This window comes from Cheilinus undulatus, linkage group 20, assembly GCF_018320785.1.
Source record: "Cheilinus undulatus linkage group 20, ASM1832078v1, whole genome shotgun sequence".
In the NCBI taxonomy this organism is placed as follows: Eukaryota; Metazoa; Chordata; class Actinopteri; order Labriformes; family Labridae; genus Cheilinus; species Cheilinus undulatus.
The window spans coordinates 34,599,529-34,620,552 of NC_054884.1; the positions used below are offsets into that span (position 1 = coordinate 34,599,529).

A 21,024-nucleotide genomic window follows, 5' to 3' on the forward strand; every position below is an offset into this window, starting at 1 on the left:
CATGATTTATAACATCAAAAACTTCCCAAACATGTTTGGAAAACTGTTAAAAGCATCGTTTGTATTTATTTCATCTGTAAAACCCATTTTTATGCCTAAAGGCCGGTAATAGCCAAACTCCATATCTCAGGAAGGTTTCAAGGGATTTCATTCAAACTTTGCACACATGTCCACTCTGCCTCAAGGATTAACTGTTTCAGTTTCAGAGTTCATAGGTCAGAGGTCAAGGTCATCGGGCCTCATGATCATCCCTTGTTCCATAGTGGAATACCTCAAGCACACTTTGAGAAACTCTCATCTCATAACATCCTATATAGGTCAAGGATGATTCAATAAGTAGACTCTGTAGATGATGTTTGGAAGGGCAGAGCCACTCAAAAATAACTCACTGGGTGATTAGATGAACATTCTGTCCGTCACAGTCATTACGAGCCAATCAGAGCAACAAAACATATGGCATAGTTGGCATACACCACTACAGAGAAGTAAACTATACAGCCTAGCTCAGCAGGCAGCCAATGGCATGCCAAACTCTTCCCAAAGGCAGTCAGGAGAAGGGCAGAAACATCTTTTTCACCAAGAAAATCTTCCAGTGTGGTTCTTTGCACTTCTTTTGGTAGAGAAAAGTTGTCCAGTTCTACAGCTATAGCTGCATCCATGTTTATCTACCTGCAGTTACTTCAACTAAATCAGGCCTGTAGCTATGGCAACCATTCCCCCGAAATCAAGCTGATGTTATGCATTACAAAACTATGCCATCATTCAAGTGTAATTTTTTTTTAAACAGTCTAGAAAAAATCCTACTTTCTTCATTTTTTGTACTTTTTACTTACTAAATATGAGAATGACATAAAAATGATCACCCCCTTCAATGCAACATTTCATATCCTATTTGCAATACGAGTTAAAATCATCACAATGAGGTAGTTTTTCAAATCTGTTCAGCTCTAGTTTAATCTAGTATTGTGTTGGTTATGATATAGAGGGATTCATTGCTTGTGTTAGATGAGGGACTTAAGGAATAATCACATTTCAAGTCTAATTGCAATATTCGTTAAAAAAAATCACAATTTGATTATTTTCCCAAATCATTCAGCCCTACTTTTAAGAGCTTCTTAATACAGAAATAACAGCAGCCTTTTATGTGATTATGTTACACCCTAAGATTACTTGTTACTACCAGAAAATGGAGTAAAATAAGCTGTATGGATGCTTGTACACCTTGGGCTCCATTTATGATGAGAATGAACACAGTCATCAATATTTAAAGGAAATGATTTAGGAATATTCAACCTCAACAATCTTCTAAGCACTTTGTAGGACTTTAGGAACACCAGTTTAACATCAGTAACACCCAAAGACAAAGTCCATTCTTCAGCAGTGTTTAGCACCATGTGTTCCTCCCTTTAACACTACAGGATGTTCCCATGAGGCTGCAGCTCCGATACTTAAAGGGAAATGGGAGCCATGTGCAAACAGGCCGGCTGCAGATCAGGTGTCTGACCCTCCTTTCTTTGTGGACTGGGAGCACAGCCACCCACCACACCCCCTTTAAACACATATAAACACAACCAGCAGCCTGTTACTGTACCTACGTATGACTCTGAAGTCTGATTAAATCTCCAAATCTGAATTTAAAAGTGAAGACGTCTGAGTCAGGGCCTGTTTATGCTTTAACACAGCGGTCAGCCGCGGCTGCTGTAAAAATCACAGAGGGCTCAGTTATGAAAGAAAAAGGATGAGTGGATGGACTTGGAGAGAGAGGAGAAGAAAAAAGAGAAATGGACCCAGACATTACTCAACAGGCTATTTCAGGAAGCCATTATGATTTCTATCAGGGCTAAAAGACGGGCAGAGAGGAGCACAAAAACAGACAGATGGACAGAGTCAAAAGAGACAGAGGAAATAGAAGGGACAGAAACAATAGGATTAACAACTTCCAAGAGCAACGACTCAGACCTAGACAGGCTTTGGAGGTAAAAGTAAAATCCTGACTTTAGCAGCAACAAAAAAGCTTTATTACTAGCAAAGGTCCAACTACCTCTACCTTTAAAGTACCTCTACTTAAATACAGGTACAAGACTAGTCTTTCTCCCCTGTGAAAGATGGTTTATTAAAATCGAAACTCCAGAAAAGTTGGGGCACTGTGTAAAATGAAGGCAATGATTTTTGAATCACATAAACTTATTTTATTCACAATAGAACATAAACAATACATCAGATGTTCAAATAGAGACATTTTAACATTTCATGAAAAATATTAGTTCATTTTGAATGTCATGGCAGCAACACATTTCAAAAAAGTTGGGACAGGGCCATATTCACCATGTGTAGCATCCCCTCTCCTTTTAACAATAGTCTATAAACTTCTGGGAAGTGAGGAGACCAGTTGCTGGAGTTTTGGGAGAGGAATGTTGTCCCATTCTTATCTGATGTAAGATTCTAGCTGCTCAACAGTCTTCTCTGGGCCAAAGCTCATTTAAATTAGACAGAGGCAAAATGAATAACTGCTCTGTGGTCAGATGAATAAAAATGGACTAAAGAGGAGGGGGACCATCCAGCTTTTTATCAATGCACGGTTCATGGTATGGATTATTTGCTTGAAATTTTGGGAGAGGAATGTTGTCCCGTTCTTGTCTTATGTGCGCTTCTAGCTGCTCAACAACCCTGAGTCTTCTCTGCCAGATTTTATGTTTTCCATTGATAAAAAGTCTGAACTGCAGGCAGGCCAGTTCAGCACCTGGACTCTTCTTCTGTGAAGCCATGCTGTTGTGATAGGTGTCGTATGTGGTTCAGCATCGTCTCACTTAAATATCTAACGCCTTCCCTGAAAGAGACGTTGTCTAGATGGGAGCATATGTTGATCTTAAACCTCTATCTACTTTTCAGCATTGATAGTCTCTTTCCACATGTGGAAGCTGCCCACAGCACAGGCACTAATGCAACCCATACCATCAGAGATGCAGGCTTTTAAAGAATGCTCTGATAACAAACTGGATGGTCCCTCTCCTCTTTAGTCTGCAGGACTCTGCATCCATGGTTTCCTAAAAGAATTTCAAATTTTGTTTCATCTGACCACAGAACAGTTTTCCATTTTTCCTCAGTGCATTTTAAATTAGCTTTGGCCCAGAGAAGACAGCAGCAGTTCTGGATCATGTTAACATATGGCTTCTTCTTTGCATGATACAGCTTTAGCAAGTATTTGTGGATGACACAGCAATGATTTCTAGAAGTGTTCCTGAGCCAATGCAGTGACTACCAGAACAGAATCATGCCTGTTTTTAGTAGAGTGCTGCCTGAGGGCCCAAAGAGCATTTGCATCCAGTATTGACCTTCAACCTTGTCCCTGGCACACAGAGATTTCAACCAGATTCTTTGAATCTTTAGATATTCTGGACTGTAGATGGTAAGAAATTCAAGAGATCATAATTTTACATTGAGGAAAATTTTTCTCAAACTGTTCCACAAAGTTTAGACTTTTTTTTTTTTTTTTTTTGCAAATTTGTGAACCTTTGCTCATCTTTACTTTTTAGGGACTCTGCTTCTCTAAATGCTCCTTTTATACCCAGTCATGTCACTGACCTGTTGCCAATCAACCAAATTAGCTGCAAAATGCTCCTCCAGCTGTTTTTCATCAGTGCCACTTACTTTCCAGCCTTTTTGGTGTCCTGTCCCAACTTTTATGAGAAGTGTTGCTGCCATCAAGTTCAAAAAGAGCTTAATGAAATGGTCAGATGTCTCACTTTCAACATCTGATATTTTGTTAATGTTATATCATCAAAATAATATGGGTTATGAGATTTGCAAATCAGTGCATTTTGTTTTAATTTACATTTTACATAGTGTCCCAACTTTTGTGGAAATAGGGTTGTGTGCAACGATAGATGATTGCCCAAGGGTTCAAAGACTGCAGGACTCTAAACAAGACAATATGCCTTTCTAAATATAATATCAGGAAAACTGTCATGGGATTATGGTAGATTAAAATTGAACCTGTAAACAAAAATGTTTAGGTAATCAAAGAGTGGAATCTACAATCGTATTTATCTCTGCATAATCCATCTGAACCAAACCATGCTTTAAATGGTTTTATTTTACCTTATAAACTTGTGCAATCACAGGCCAATAACAGTGTCTAAAAGACATACAGATGCTGTAATAGTGGGATAGATTGTCATGGTAAATAATCCAGTATGTGTGGTTGAATGTGAGGCGCTGGCTGTGAAAGTGAGTAAGCCGTTCCTCCCCCACGGCGGCTCAGGGCTCGGCTCCAGCAGGTGGACAAGAGAACAATACAACACTGGGGGAAGAGAGGATGACATCACAGCCACCTGGGACACACAAACACAATGACAACACCCGTACGCTCACACAAACGCTGCATCAGCTGTCTGAGTCACACCGGGTTTCATTAGGGATTCCCAAACATGACGCCATGTAAGCTAAACCCTGAACAAAATAACACTCATTTACTCCAGATCAGAGATAGCAGCCCACTATGAATGTCTCGTATGTGTGTGGGCTGGGAGAAAAGGCTTCTGGGAAGTTGTGTCTGGGGTTAATGTTGCAGACAAAGGATGCGGTTGGTTGTTAAACATGAGCCAGACAGCTTTAATGCGACACCTAACAACGTGAAATTTTCTACTGAGACTGCAGCGCTGAAGGCCGGGAGGAGGACTGCTTAGTTATGGTGATTGTTGTAAAAGATAGACAATCTTAGCATGAGAATCACAACTTTACCCTCTTTTACACAATCCTGGGACTGGTTATCAGTTTTGGTACTAAAACAAATGAAACACCAAAAAAAAAACCATCCATTTCCTACAAGGAAATTCAACTACCATCAGTATTGTAGGAGATTGAGCCATGGTATGCAGGTAGCAGCTAATGTTAACTGAATGCAGGAGCAGGTGACAAAGACCTAAAGCATTACTTCTTCATACTCCACATTACTTTAATTTCAATTTTCAAGTCTTCAGATGGACTCTGACTCAAGTGGAATCACTGAAGGCAACTAAAACTCCCATGCAGTCCCCTCTGCAGCCACAGAAAGCTTTGCAGATTCTTTCTAAACTTCGGCGCTGACTTAGAGACTATACAATCTAAGCAGACCCTAAAACAGTCATGGTGGAATGGCTGAATCGTTTGTGACGCACAACCAACGCAAACTATAGGAATGCACGACCTGAATGTCCTCACTGGAAGAGTGAATTTGGGACCGACTGTGACAAATGTCAATAAAGTTTCCTTTGAAAAAGTCTCAAACAAGGAAGTTGATGTCACGTCTATTGACTCATTTTCATGCTTTAAACACCTGCAAAAAGCACAAAATCTATCTTGCTCTTTCACTCACACACAGTTAACAGCAAACACCACAAGCAGCTAAATAGTAATATTTTTCTGCTCATTTATTTCCCTCATTGAAAGTATGGAACATGGGTGTTCCTGTTGTTTTTTTATGGTGACTGAAGATGTTGTCTGATAATTTATAGAGGAAAAAATCCACAATGTTGTTAAGCATTGTCAGCAATCACGACAAGCATCTAGATAACAACAAATGTTCTGTCTGCTGGAACGTTGGCCCATTTCCTACTCTGTCATTTGCCTAATTATAAGGATGGCACATTAGTGTTCCTGCTGCTTGCTTAGTGATGAAGACGTCTGGCAATTTATGAAGGGAAAAATGCCACAAAGTTGAGGATTCTGCTTGTGGTTCCGCTCTCACTGTTCAAGTGAGTGTAAGAATGTTAAACAAATCCATTGAACCAGTCGGGGAGCAGCTGGTCTAGCCGTGGTTGGCTGTCTTGTTCCCCGTACGCAGCACGACAAATGATGCCCAATCAGATCGAAAGGCCTGATTTCCAAGTTCTTTTAATAAATTTTTTGTTTCATTCAATAAACCAAACAAAACTGTTACTATCCAACACAAAACTTCCAACCCTGAATAAAAAGATAAAAGAAGAACAAACTTGTATCTGCTCTATTTTATTTTTTAACCTAAATTTAACCAGATAAAGATCCACTGAGATCGAGATCTCTTTTACAAGGTTGCCCTGGCCAAGAGGTCAGCAACACACATCACAATAAATAAGTCTTCAGAAAACATTAATCAAATTTATTTAAGCTGCAGGCCAAAACAGCCATATCACTGAAATCACTTCCTAAACCCTGATTCGGGTTACACCAAATCCCAAAACCAATGTCATGCCACCATGACACAAAACAAAAGTTAGCTTGTTTAATCGTACTTCCTCAACATGCTAGCTTAAAATGCAATTTTAAGTTCTCCTCTAAAAGTCTTTTCAACCCTGAAGTGACCAGGACCAGGGATTCATATATCCTCTTTTCACTATTAAGATGCTAATGATCTGGGTGGTCACCTGAGAGTCCTTGACCCCTTTTGGGTGTGTCCCCTGGGTCTTTATTAGTTTGCTAGGGTTACATGGTCTTGGGTCATGTGATCCTGTGTGAAGGTGTTGTTTAGATTGTTAGCCCTGGTCCCAGCCACTTTTAGAACTAAAGAAGCTGTCCTGGAGAAAGGAAACATGTTCAAAAACCTTACCCAAGTTTTGCTGCCCCTTTGGATTAAGCTTTGGATCTTCAAAGTGATTGAGAACCAACACAGACATATAAGCAAGGGTAAACATCAGGCACAATGACCTTGACCTATGACCTCCAAAATCTAAGCTGGTTAACCTGGAGTCAAAATGGAAATTGACACAATGTTTGAAGAAAAGCTTTTGCAAGAATGAGCCAGATGGATGGAGGGATGGATGGATGGACATCCAAAAAATAATGTCTCCGGCCTTGTCTGTCACTAGTGAGGGAGCATAATAACAAGTCTGTAGAGCGCTCATGAAAACCTAAAATCTGAGCATCTGGAAATCTGTACAGTAAACTAACATCAACATAGAAAACCTGGGCTTCAAGTCAGTCCTCAAGTGTAGTTAACAACATCTTTGAGAAGAATGATCTTTGAACAGTGAAGAAGTAAAAAGGCCTTTGACTCCTTTAGTTCTATACTAAAACATTGCAATGTGATGCTGCAGTGATATTTGGGTCAGTAGGCTGATGAAGAACAATGAAAAAGTATAAGTAACATAGCATTGAAGGCATGAAGTTTTAAGAAAAAAAAAAACGCCAAGAAACTGTGGCTGAAAAAGGCAAAAACAGAAGAATGGGGGTAAAAAGCTGCACTGATCGTTGTGTTCTGCTCTCAACCCCGCCTGCCAGCTCAGTCAGTCCACAAATGAGACGTCTCTGTGAGCTGGTGAACTTATTTTAGAGGGGAATAAAGCTCCACAGGCACAGCCCCTGTTTATGTAAGGATGGTAATGTGTTTCAGATTACAGACGCTCGTATGGAAATTCCTGTGGTGAGACTGGACTTTTCACTGCTGGATTGAAGGGGAGCAGGCCTGCGAGGTAAAAACCCCTGTATGGGGAGACTCTTTCATTATTAACAGGAAAAATCCTGGAAAGATACAACTGCAGACAAAACACAGAAGAAGCATTTTTAGTGGCAATATTTGCACCTAAAGTCTGCATCTATCAGCCTTGAAAGTCTCACTGTACCTTGTCTAGACGTGGATAAATCTGTGCAGGAGACTTTCTATCTTAGTCATCATCTCTAAATATTTCTCCACAAATCCCTGACCAATGCCTCTCAGAAAAACTTTAATAAGCAGGTTGGGATTAAATATTCTTAGAGGCTCTGCTGCACAGGATCATCTGTTTTCATCTTTGTGGCGGAGCACGGACGTGTCAGTCTGAACTGTGTGTTCTGCACATGGACTTTGGTTTTATTGCTGAGGAGAAAAGAAAGCAAACGTCTGTTCTGGGTGAGGAGAGGACTCCGGGCTGACATGTTCCTGTGCCAAATGACAAAACATTAAAGTCTGAAGGCATTTCTGACACATCAACACACTTTGGGACCAGGGTGGCAACAGCAACCTAGTTCAGAAAGTATGCTTGACTTCCTGAGAAAATATTATGTTTAAAAACTATGACTGCTCAGTAGGGCTGTTACTTTACACTCAACTTGCTGAACTCAGTCAACCCAAGATTCTGGGCTCATAATTAGAATGAAATGTCTGCATGAATCAAAACATAACCATTCCTCAGTGACATAGATTGCTTTGAGTTACCTCAAACATTTCTTACAATTTATAAAGCCAAACTAATCCTTAATTTTGATATTTATAACATGCAGTGTTGTTGAGACGCCAGCCATGACAGAGCTGACATCATGAGGCACATAAATAAAGTGTACCTCAATCATCCTGTCCCCAACCCCTGCAGCCATGAGGCCCTACTAGATATTCAAGTTGATCAGAGGCATGAAAGGCTGCTTTTAATACAGGTATAAAACCTCTGTTTTTATTTCATGGATGAACTTCATGAGGGAGAAAAGCTGTTAAAAGTACCCCTCCTGGTTTGCAGTACAAGAAGTCCCAGAATGCTTTGGTAGTAGCTGCAGCACAAACTAGAAGGAACACTTTTAACAGCTTTTCTCCCCCATTATATGAAATTCATCCATAAAATGACAACAGGGGTTTACTTTATAAACATTTTAGGGAGGGAATTTTTTGTTTAAGAGACTCTCCATTTACAAAACAAGCAGCAGAGGTGGGCGGAGCTTGGCAGGGCATCTCTACTTGTGATCTTTCATTATTGTTCTGATTAAAAATAAAAAAAAACAGAACATCCCTTTAATAATTCATAATTGTAATCATAAGAATAAGTCACACTTTAAATTTGAGGCTGCATAGTCACTAATGTGTGCTGGTCAGGATTTTTGTATCCTTCATCACCATGTATTGTCTGTGTTTTATTTGCTCATCTAGTGTGCACTCCTGCTTTTAAACAAGGCGGTGCCAAATCTTCACTCGCTCCTTCATGTCTAAACATTTCTCATCTTTAGCTACTGACATAGAACAAGAAGCCAAAAGTGGCTAAACAATGAAATCATAGGTATTTGCATGAGTTTTTAATCATATTGTGAATGAATAAATGAATGAAGGTTTTTGTTTTTTTTTTTTAGTTTCAGTGACGTACATATTACCGCTTTACATGAAATTAGTCAAACAGTTAATAGGGCTGGGAAATTAATCACAAATTAGATTAAATCTCAATATGGCCTGCTGCAATTCGCAATATTGCAAAAAAGGTGCAACATTTCTTTAAATTGAAATGTGTCAGAATACCAGTTTCATACTTTTTGCAGCAGAGAATTTATGCTCATAATGCAAACATTTAAGGATTTTTTAGGAAAAAAATCCCTGCTTCACTAATGAATATGTTTTTCTTATTTAAATTGAGATCAAAATAAAAATGATCATCCTCTTCAATATAGCAACTGATATCAAATTTGCAACATGAGCCAAAATAATCTTAATAAGATGTTTGTTTAAATTTTTTTTTGCCCCAGTATATTCTATCTAATATGAGAAACCTAAAAATTATCACACCTTAAATTGCAATTGCAATATTGGGGGAAAAAATCACAATTAGATTATTTTCACGATTGTTCAGCCCTACCAGGAATAAGCTGAAGCTTGTAGATTGTTTGCCTATCATGTGCCATCCAAAGAAAAACCCTTAAATCTGCAATACAAAGAAAAATAAAGATACTTAAAGTTGAATTTAAACTGTCTTACAATGTCATACTTTTCATCATGAATAAAGAATGTCATTTTTATTCATTAAACTTTAGGTATACTTACAGAACGTAAGTAAGTAAGTATGGAGAGCATACCTCTGAAACTTTAGGTGTAAGATATTTTTACATTTCCACCTGGTCTTATTAAACAGACTTCTTCCTGTAAAATCTCTGACAGTAGGAGCAGAAAGTCTGTCCTTTATCTGAACCTTTTAGCGCTTTGATTCCTTTCAGGTCTGCACGAGGAAAAGTCAGGCTGTTACTTTTCTACTACAAGTTCTAGTCTACTTCAACTGCATTAAAACCAGGAGGAACATTGTTCCCAAAACAGCAGATAAATCCATGAAACAGCAGAAATGGAAAGACAAAGTGGCTTTAAAGCTTTGCATTATGAGTTATGCAACTCTTCTGAGCATGCAAGAATAAAATCACAGTTTCCCTGTCTGTGTGCGGGATTCCCAACTAGCCTTGGAAGAGGAGCTGCAGGAAACAATGAAATGTGAGGAGCAAAAGCAAGGGGAAATGCCAGCTTTCCTGCTCTGTTGGCCTGCTCCGTATTATTGGAGACTTCCTGCTCAGAGTCCTCTTTAACTCCCCATACAAGGATCCAAAGGTCAAATCACTCAGGGCAGTCACTACAGTCAAACAAACACAAGCTTTTAGAACCTCAGTCGAGGTTTTTACTCTGCAACACTTCACATTTTCCAGGTATAATTCCTGCAATATCAAGCATGAAAATGCAAAGATGCATTGCTGAGCTGGTCGTTATTAGCTATTTTTGGTCAAACGATGGTGCACATTATGTCTGGCTGCTCCGGCTTTCACATGGTGCACATATTTGGACTCTGGCAGTGTTTTTTCTGCAGGATAAGCCCCACCCGTCATGTTCTCCCAACAAGAATAAAACAAGCAACCAGTGCTGCGAAGCTGCATCAGCTTCTTCCAAACCAATTTTTATTTATCTGCATGGAAAGAGGGGAAAAATAGGTTTACCCGGCCACTGTTGTCGTCTCAAACGAACATTTGGAGAGGGAGTTTCAGCAATCACCACATAATTATTTGGGAAACATGGAGCAGTTTAGCAGGAATGTTTTTTTCCTGGATTCCAAAGCTCAGACAAAACAACACTGCCTTATAAAGTCATTCAAACTGTGGCTTGTTGGTAGCTAACACAAATACTTACAAAACCAAATTAAAAAAAGTTGGGACAGCAGCATGTTTACCACTGTGTTGCATCTCCTTTTCTTCCAACTACACTGGAAGCATCTGCAGACTAAAGACACTGATTGTTCAAGTACTGAATGTGGAATTCTTTACCATTCTTGCTTGATGCACATCTAAAGTTTCTCAACAGAGTAGGGTTTTAAATGTTGTATTTTGCGCTTCATAATTACCAATACACTTTCAGAGTCAGACAGGTCTGGACTGTATGCATTAACATTGTACCCTTGCTCTTTTATTGTGAAGCCATGCTGTTGTAACTTGTGTGACTTGACATTGTCTTGCTGAAAAAAACAGGGAAGCCCCTGAAAAGGAAGCATATGTATGCACCTCTCAGTAATAATGCTGCAGCCACAGATATGAGTTACCCGTGCCATGGGCACTAATACAACCCCACACGGTCACAGATGCTGGCTTTTGCACACTTTCCTACTTTAGATGACTCAATCTCAGATGAGCTTGGGCTCAGAGAAGTCAACAGCACTTCTAGTAGTTGTTGAGATGGTGTTGGAGATATATAGTGCATGGTAGAGTCTGAACCTGGTTTTCTGAAGTGTTCCTAAGCCCACGTGGTAGTATCCATCACAGAATGATGCCGGTTTTTGATGCAGTGCCACATGATGGATCGAAGGTCACTTGCGTGCAGGGATTTCTCCAGATTCTCAGAATCTTTTCACAATATTATTTACTACAAATGGTAAAATCTCAAAATTCTTCCTATTGAATATTGAGAACCATTGTTCATTAGCTATTGGACTAGGGCTGAATGATATATTTCTATTGCAATGGTGATGTGTGCATGTGCAATAGCCACATTGCAATGAAATGCAATAGTCAGGTGACACGTTGCACCTTAAGCAACAGCTTCTGCACTTAGGATTTTTGCCAAAATGGCACATTTCTTGATCTGTGATGAATGTGCATTAACGTCCACCTGAAATCATCATCAGAGGCCAAAAAAGTGAGCTCTGAGCAATGTAGTCTGTAATTCTGCTTACGTCAGGCTGCAGGTGACCCTGCTTCCGCATGCTGACGCTTCAGGCAGACCTTAAGTTACACCAATCCTGGGTGAGTTGATTCCCACTACATATGACGCCTCGCCCTGGTGTTTGCCAATAAGTGGACTGTTCACGGCACAGGTGTGCAGATTGTTTATTTTACAGCTTGAATGTGCACACTACAGTGTGCCAATGTGTCATGGCAGCTCTCCCATTGGAGTGTACATTTGACCATCAGTTGTACTCTTGGATCTTTTCATTATCAGCTAACTTAAAGTGTAAGTTAACCCTCAGCCCACAGGTAACTCCGCCCACTTCAGACTTTTGAAAAATGTTAAAAAAATGGGTAGTTTGGTACTGAGAAGAGAGAGGGGAAAAGGACGAGGTTTTCCAGATGAGGCAGGAATGACAGTGACGTCCCCTTGCCACTAAGTAAAAAAGAGTCCTGCAGAACTGCTGCCTCAGAACGACCTTGTGAGGTGGAGGATTTTTCCCCTCCTGAGTCCCCTGAAGCAGGCTGTAGTGGTGGTGGACCGTGTTGGTCCTGAGCGCTACCTGTTTGGGCCATTTGCTTCAGCACCGGTGTTACTAAAGCCGGAGCTCCCAGCCGAGGCAGTGCAGGTGCAGCAGAGGATGTGAGTGGTCTCTGAATGGTAAAGATGGATAGAGGCGTTACAATCTAACTTTTAAATAAATTAAGTGACATAGAAACCTACCATCTCACTACTTTCAGAAAAGATTTTTTGAAGCAGATGTCTGTTTGAGCTAATGAAAAGCCATAAAATGCAGATTTTTAACAGTTTGGTGCAAATGTCAGAATTAACACCAGCATCGATGTGTTTTATCATAGTTCAATCAGATACCTCAGTGTACACAAAAAAAAAAAAAAAAAATTTAAGTGTTCACTACCTCTTTAACTTTGAATGTCTTTAGAAATAGTTGATGGCCCTTACAGAGCAAAGTCAGAGTTTATTTGTAAAGTTGATGGAGAAACGAGTCACTCCCTCCACATGCTCTATCTCTACTCATCCTCATCCTCTGTCTGTGTCAGAGCCTCCGTCAAAGGCTGCACTATGAGATTTTCTAAATGGCATAAAGTCCCAGTCAGAGATTTCTTTTTATTTCATATTTAATAAATATGCATAAAGGCATTTTATCAATCAGGGAATATTTTATTCATTTAATTTTAAAAAATCGCAATATACATCAGAAAACTATCGCAATGTCTTTTCCAGTATCGCTCTGCCCTATATTGACTATCTGCCCATGCAATCTTTCACAAAGTGGATTCAGCTGAGCCTTTACAAAGCACTCCTTTTATAACCAATCATGGCCAGTCACCTTTTAAAAAATCAACCTACCTACCTGTTTATCATTCTAGGTCTCTTTTGTGCATTCAACAACTTTAACAGCCTTTCTTTTCCACTGCCCTGACTTTATTGGAACAAGCTGCAGGCATCAGTTCCCAAATGTGGGAATATTTCAAAAAGACAATGAAGTTGATCAGTTTGAAGATTATCATCTTTTCTTCTTGTACTCAACTGGATTGGTTGAAAATGGTGTGCAAATCCCTGTTCTCTTCTGTTATTTACATTCTACAGTGTCCCAACTTTTTTGTTAATTGAAGAAAGATAGTATCCTGATTTATGTAATGGTGCTATTAATCAGCCAAAGAAGTTGACAGCAGGATCAAATAAAAAGAAGTAATCCCATTTTAAAGGCCTATATTCAGACTGTGATTCCCTCCAGTCTGAAACCAGTTCTGTTTTTCCATCATGACTCATATTTAATCACATATCAGATGATTCTCCAGCTATAAAAAAATGGTGAAATGGGCTGTGTCGCTCAGTTTTACTCTAAGGAGTTTTAATCTGCTCGCTGGTCAAATCAGGAAAATTCCCAAGACCCTTTAGGAATTTGGCTCCAACTTTTATCCAACCAGACATCTCTACAAAGGGAGCGGGCATCAGCGGGGCTCTATTTACAGACCGGGAGACTCTGTGGAAAAGGCCACAAAGTTCAACCTCAAGTCAAACAGAGTCAATGTCAACTCGAACAACCATGTCTGACCACACAATCTTTTCCAAATCATGCCTCACATGCAGACTCTGGGGGGGGGGCTGGACGACCTCAAGAAGTAATCGCTCAAGCAGAAGAGTCATTAAATAAGGGCTGGAGGCAGAGTGAGAATCGACGTAAGACCCATTTAAAAAACAAATATAGGGGGGTTTCAGGGCTGCGTATTACTGTTGAGGATGGCTGTAAAATGAACATTGTTTAGGATAATACCCTTGGGATATTTTTAACATTTTGAGTCGATGACATTAGATAGCTGAGTTGACCGTTGTTTCTTCTCCAAAGTTTCTTCTTCTTCTATTAGGGTTGGGTATTGTTGGGGATTTTTCCAATACTGGTGCCAAATTGATACTTTTAAAAGGGCACCGGTACCTAAACACTGCCTGAGTCCAAAATATTTTGTGCCTTTCATTTGGACTGGTGGGGGTGCACTGAAGTGGCACGGCACCGTTTTGGTTCGGTTCAGTAGGTATCAGTTGTGCTGGCACTGGTGTCACGTTGGTACCAGACTTCGGCACTCATCCCCATCTTCTACTAGTAATCCGGCAGATATTGCAAAGTTTGGTGCATTGGTTGCTGCTTAAAAATGTCTGAGAGGCGTCCAAGAATGATAAAGAAACACTGCACGCTTGGGCCCTGCTCCAGAGCAGGACCATTCTGAAGCAGGACCATTCTGGAGTGGGGCCTGAGCATGGCCAAACTGGTGACGGAAAAGTAAATCAGCCTGCCTTGGTTTAGATGGGGGCTGCCAAAAGTCATGGTGGAAAAGTCCCATATGGCATTGGGACTCCAGCCAACCACACTGAGAGCCATTATCCACAAATGGAGAAAACTTGGAACAGTGGTGAACAGGGGTGGACTGATCACTGGCCTGACTGATTATTGAGGCAGATATTTGGCATTTGGACAGTTATATGCATTTTATTTTACAGATAATCGATAAAGTTCGAACAGTGCTCTACTTTGGATCCACTGCAAGGTGTGTCTTTATTGTCACTTTCCACAGTCTAAACAAATGTCCATTACACAACACAATCTGGTTGGCTAGATGGCACGAGTACTAGCCAATCAACATTTGAGCCTTGGTGCCACTGACACCATGAGCGTATGGCATCACTTCCTTCCTGTCTTCCTCCTTGTACTGTGTCACTTCGTGCTGTTTCTTCTGCTGATAGAGCTAGGCCTTAATTGTTTATTTGCCTTCATTTTTTTGATCGTGCAGTTTTCCTTTTGCCACATTATGCTCATTCTGTACATCATAATAAAAGCACATCTGTCCCAAGTACTATTTATTGGTCTAATACGCTACTTATAATCGGTATCAGCCCTGAAAAACAATATTGGTCGACATCTAACGTTGGCGCTTCTCAGAGTAGCAGGCTAACAAAATTGGAGCTTTGTCAAATGAATCTCATACTTTTAGATAGTGTAGAGGAGAGTTCTGGTCCACTGTGAGCAGTTTTCATTATACCAGACATTTACTATGAGGCTCAGATCCCAAATATAGCATTTAACACACCCAGGGGGAAGTACAGGCTACTAACAAGCTCTGTTGTCTTGTTCTGGATAACGATCCCTGGAAAAATGGTGATCATTAGATGCCTCATTCCCTCTGGATCCTTCCTTCAAGTGGTCAACTCCCCTTCAGACAAACACTTACAGACTACAGAGGGAAAAAAGGAAGCACTCCTGGCCGGTCACACCCTTTACAAATAACAATCTGCACACGCCATCTCCGGGCCGAGCTGTCTGGTTGGAGGGAAAACAAACAGGCAGAAAATGGGACAGAGTTGGGAAAATAAGGCCTGCTGCTGTCTGGGTACTCTCAGGTCTTCTTGTCTGGCTGCCAGAGCTACTGTACACACACCAGTGCAGCAGTGAGGATTATCTAATGGAAGAGGTATGGCTGCAAAAACAGAGTTAACCAGAACTGCCTCGGCCTCTGTGGTACATGCACGCTTCTTAAACCGGGGACGCTTTCCTTTTAGGAAGCTTCAGGCTGCAAGTCCTGATTATCTTCTGTAAGTATCAAGGTAAGTACTCGTTTTCTCAATTAATGACAGTAAAGTGAGAATTCAACATCCAGTTTCCACAGAGCACCCTGATTTCAGCACCATGTAACTTTGGCAATCGGCTGCAGCTTTCTCACCAGAGGGTCATATAACTTTACAGGATAAGGGTCATTTGAGATGATTTAATGAATGTTTTGTTGCCCATCAGGGGCAGACACAACCGTGTACCAAATTCTGCAAGTTATTTTATGTTATTCCTAGTCTGACTCCTCAAAACCAGAGTGGTTCCACCTAACTGAGGTCATACAATCAGACGACGTGCCATGGCTCCCTTTGCTCCTCACTCAAATTCAAGTGAGAGCTGTTTAATAGGAGGGGAAGAGCCCAGGCTGTCATGTAGAGTTGCATTTCTCTACTGCTGGGTCAGGATCCAAAAAAGGGTTGCAGAGATGTTTTCAGTGAGTCAGGAATTGGTGCCCAGAACAAAACTGTTGCAAAGCATCTAGGTTGTTGGAACCCATAGGCAGACAATATATGTTATTTACTCTGTTTAACTGGACAAGGAGTAAGTTCTGGTTGTTTTCAAACATTTTGAATAAAGCTACAAACTTTTTTTTTTTACATTATCACAGCAAAACAGAGTAAAAAGAGAGACGTTTCAATACCATCCTTTCCCTCACTATTGGATCCACCATCAGAGCAGTGAGTATCAGCCGAGTACCGATTCTACAGCAATGTAAAGTTTCTGGACCAACTGAGCTGTGGGAAACTGGCACGTTATTTTAGCCCTAAACTCAGAAGATGGCTCAGCCCGTCAGTACATCAACGGTCAAACTCCCCACCAGCCACTGCTGGGTCAGGTGTTTGATACTAGAGCCGAATGTCCACTTGGGATCGCCTCTTCGCCTCACTGGGTAGGTGAAAAAATAACAGGAGCAGTGAAATTTTACAAGCAGCCAAGGCCTCCAACTTACTCTATACCTGAAACAAAAGATCAATTGGTGCATCCTTAATAAGAACGGCTCATGCATGAACAAGAACATGCAGACAAGCGTGTTACTGACAAAATGAGCTAAAAAAACAGTTTATCATGCAATCCTTTAGAAAAATAAGTTAAGATTATGTGAATGCAAGGTTCACCGAGCTTCTGTCGTATACACTGCAAGGGAAAATCCTCAACTATTCCTAAAAAACTTCAATCTACCAACAGTTACTGTGGGCAAAACATAAGATTAGAGCTGCACACGTTGTTGCACCACTAAATTGACATCAGTTAATCTGAGAGCAGCAGAGCAACAGTTTATTTCAGCTTCATCAGATTAAATCCTGATGGTCATCACACCTGGACCATCAGGTGAAAATGTGTCAATGCAGAGTGACAAAGCATTGATTGTTTACATTAAGTACTTTGATTTATTGCAATGACTCCAGACTTTTGTAATGTATTTTGTCAGTCCTATGTTGCATTTATTTCTCAAAGGTTTATTCCAACTAAACAGCTCTACTAGTTTTAATATTTTACATCTACTGTAGCAGTAAGTCCTCCTGAGCTGCCCACCGAAGAGAAAACTGACATGAGGGATCAGTTTTCACTTTCTTTAGGCTACAGATGGCAGACTGAGGGAAGGAGGTGAAACTGATTCCAAGCCACAGCCCATCAGAAACGTAACGTTAACCCACACTGCTGCTGCTGCTGCTCCCTCCATTCACAAACCGCTCCTGACATCATGTTTGACACCGAGCCACTGACAACACAGCTGATAGAAACCTGCTGCACCAGAAGCTGCTCATAGCGTGGAGTAGATTAATACTATGAGTGTGAAACTTTGGGTGGAGTCTCCGTGCATGCTTTTATAAGAGGTGAATTACTGGTTTGATTAATAGAAAGCATTAAATGAATGCACCCTAGTCTGTCCTGCAACTTTGACACAAATAGGTTATTGTTACAGCTAACATGAGATTAAACACATGAAAGGTGAACCCAAGCACAGGTAGGGCCGGGCGATACTGATCAGAAATCCGATCTTGGTATCTTTTAAGCCAAATAACAATATTTATAACAATATTTTCATTAGAGAAATAACAAACAATTATTATAATACCAGGATTATAAACTTTGATATGATTCTAGAAAAATCAGATAATCCTGATACCTGTCTGATACCCTGTTTGAAGCTCTAGACACCCATGTTTGGACATTTTTCTTTTTAGATTATAAAAAATAGACAAACTTCTTCACATTGCCTTAATTGTTCAAAAACATTGGCAACATTTCCACATATTGAGGTAGTCTAAAATCACATTTCTCTTGAATGGAACAGGTTTCTGGATGGCGCATTCTCTATTGTTTTAGTAATAGGTGATCTTTAACCATAGATTAAGCCAAAAGAATGGAGCATTGAGTTTAATTGCTCAAACATGTTGGCAACATTGTTTGCCATTGGTGCCCCAAAAGTATGCAGCAAAAGTACCCTTAAAGATGTCCCTGTGGTGCAGAAAGATGATCAAGTGCCCTTCATGGTTCCATTCCCATCAACAAAACGTGATAAAAACACACCAGAGTTAAATCTGGGGTGCCCTTCCAGAGGACAAAACGTCATAAAGTGATATTAAGTGCACTCTAGAGTGCCTTTCCAGTGGACAAAATGTAATAAAATATGGCAAAGTCAATTTTAGGCTGTCCCTCCAGTGGACAAAAGTCCATAAAACAATGTTAAGTGCCCTTGAAGATCACCTTAAGGTGGATAATATGTTAGCAAAACATGACGAAGTGCTCTCTAGGGTGCCCTCTCATTGAACGGTATGTGACAACACTTAGGTGCCCTTTCAGCAGATAAAACAGGACTGAGAGTGATAAAGTGCCCTCTTGGTGCCTTTCAAGAAGAAGGCAAAACATAATGCAGCTCAATCTAGGGTGCCTGTCCAATAGATAAAACATGATAAAGGGCCCTTTCAGTGGACAATTTGTGAAAAAGTGCCCTTCTTGTGCACAATGTGCGTTAAAGATAGCCCTCTGGGATTCAACCAGCCAGGGTGCCCTTCCAGTGGAGAAAAGATGATAAAAGTGCAATAAAGTTCCCACTAGAGTGTTTTTCTGATGGATACGTGTGATGAAAATATGATGAAGTTTCCCTTTATGGTTCACTTCCAGAGGACAAACTGGGCAAAGCACCCCTGGGGTGCCCTCCCAGTGGACACAAAGTGACTGACTAAGCACCACAGAGTACATAAACGCCACATAGCCAGCAACAGCTGTTTAAAATGGTCATGCTCTAAACTGAAGATGATCAAGACCCAGTTCAGGAACAGATGTGGGGATGACAGGCTCTCTGACCTTATGCTGCTATCCACTGAGAGGGTCAACCAACCTGACCCAAACAAGGTCAGTATTATACAAACACATCACTCAAAAAGTGAATTATACTCTGATTTCAGCCCCCCAGGTTTCTTGGTATGAAGTTCAATTTCATGGACACCCTCACGTGTTTTTGGAAAATAAAAGACAGTTGGCAACATTTGGAAAATGGGTGGACAGAATGCAGGGGTTTACCTGCAATAGCTGATGATTGAAAATAATAAATCTGCCAATATTGGGTGTTTAGGACTTTTATTTTTGTTGACATGGTATCAAATAGACACCAACATAATTATGTCTAAATTATATGGGAGGAAAACAAAGGTAACTTCCAGTTGAGTCAATATTATTATGTCATAATCAATATTTCATTTGAAATTATATCGGTATTTCTTTAAAAATCCTTATAATACCCAGCCACTCGCATAGCTACATAGAAAATAGCATAAATAGCATTAGAGTTGTTTAAATTGAATTAGAATTCAAAGAACAAGAGAAAGTTACACCTGGGTGAGGCAGGTAGCACCTGTTGATGCGCTAAAATTGAAAACACTTCCGCCTAAAATGATGACAGAAAACACACGTAAAAAGTGAAAGCATTCGGTGACTTTCCATTCAGGTCTTATCTAAATGTGGGGCTGCTTACCTGAGTTTTAGGTTAGCCATGAATTCCTCCATAGACACATTATCCAAAAGCACAAAATCTGCTTTTCCAAACTCCAAGCTCTCGTGCTCTGCCATGCTGCTTCCTTTCGGTTACCTCAGCGCGTGGAGAAGAATTTTTTAATAACTTTCTTTGAAGTGCCGACGGCAGGTAAACATTGGCTGGCTTTTCTGAGCACCTCCTCTCCTTAGTGGACAGATGTGTAGTCGATACACATTATAAGTCGTCAAACTGTAATTTCTATCATGTTCAAAAAAATTTAAACAGCTCAAAAAGACCCTGTTGCTGTTAAAAGTGTTATCAAATGATGGCAGACGCGTGTTTTCTCGCTCAAAAGTCCCGTTTTTGTGAAAGAAAAGGAAAATAATCCCAGAATATCCTCGTATCCATACAAAGTTTTCCTCCTTTTACGCCGAGTGTATCCTCGTCCCGTTACACCGTGCGCCAGCTCCGTTTTCCTGGAGTTTCTCTCCTGTTGTCCCGGCCGACCATCCACCAATAGGATCGAAGCCGCCTCGCCGTAACCACGCCCTGCCGTCCTGCGTAGAGGTGTTGGTCAGGAAAGGCTGGAGAGCAAATAGCAAAGCAGACCGCAGCTCCACTCTCTCTGATACATATTTCTGCGATGACGGGGCCACATCTAAGTTTTAAAACACTCAGGGAGGAAAAAAAATGATTTTTGGCCCGACTTTTATGATGCCCTCTGTTACCATAAAAGGAAAAATGAGAGCTCAACAGAATTTCTCAATGGGAGATGGATGGAAAAATGTGGCTGAATGAAGCCGCTGTGTTTAACTTGGTATTAGTTTAACTATCAGGTCTGAGAGATTTCCTTTAATCTGACCACAGTGAATCTGAATGAGGCTTCAGGTAGAAAAAACCCTCCGCAAAGAGGTGGACGGACTACTCCAAGCTTAAAACGATGTTAGGGCGCCCTCTCGTGTTAGACAGCAGCATGTACCAAAAAAACCCTGAAAACAGAAAATGGGCACAGTAACTCAGGAACAGTTTGAGGGATTTTATTCAAACTTTGCACGT

General features: G+C 40.5%; 1 protein-coding gene across 1 annotated transcript in view; it reads right to left on the reverse strand.

The window, feature by feature from the left end:
* Nucleotides 1-20,480, reverse strand: part of myo1d (myosin 1D) — a 195,779-nt gene extending 175,299 nt beyond the window's left edge. Inside the window, exon 1 of the mRNA XM_041815097.1 lies at nucleotides 19,969-20,480. Coding sequence (XP_041671031.1) covers nucleotides 19,969-20,063 — 95 coding nt within the window. The 5' untranslated portion in view covers nucleotides 20,064-20,480. The remainder of the gene's footprint in view (nucleotides 1-19,968) is intronic.
* Nucleotides 20,481-21,024: the final 544 nt, after the last annotated feature.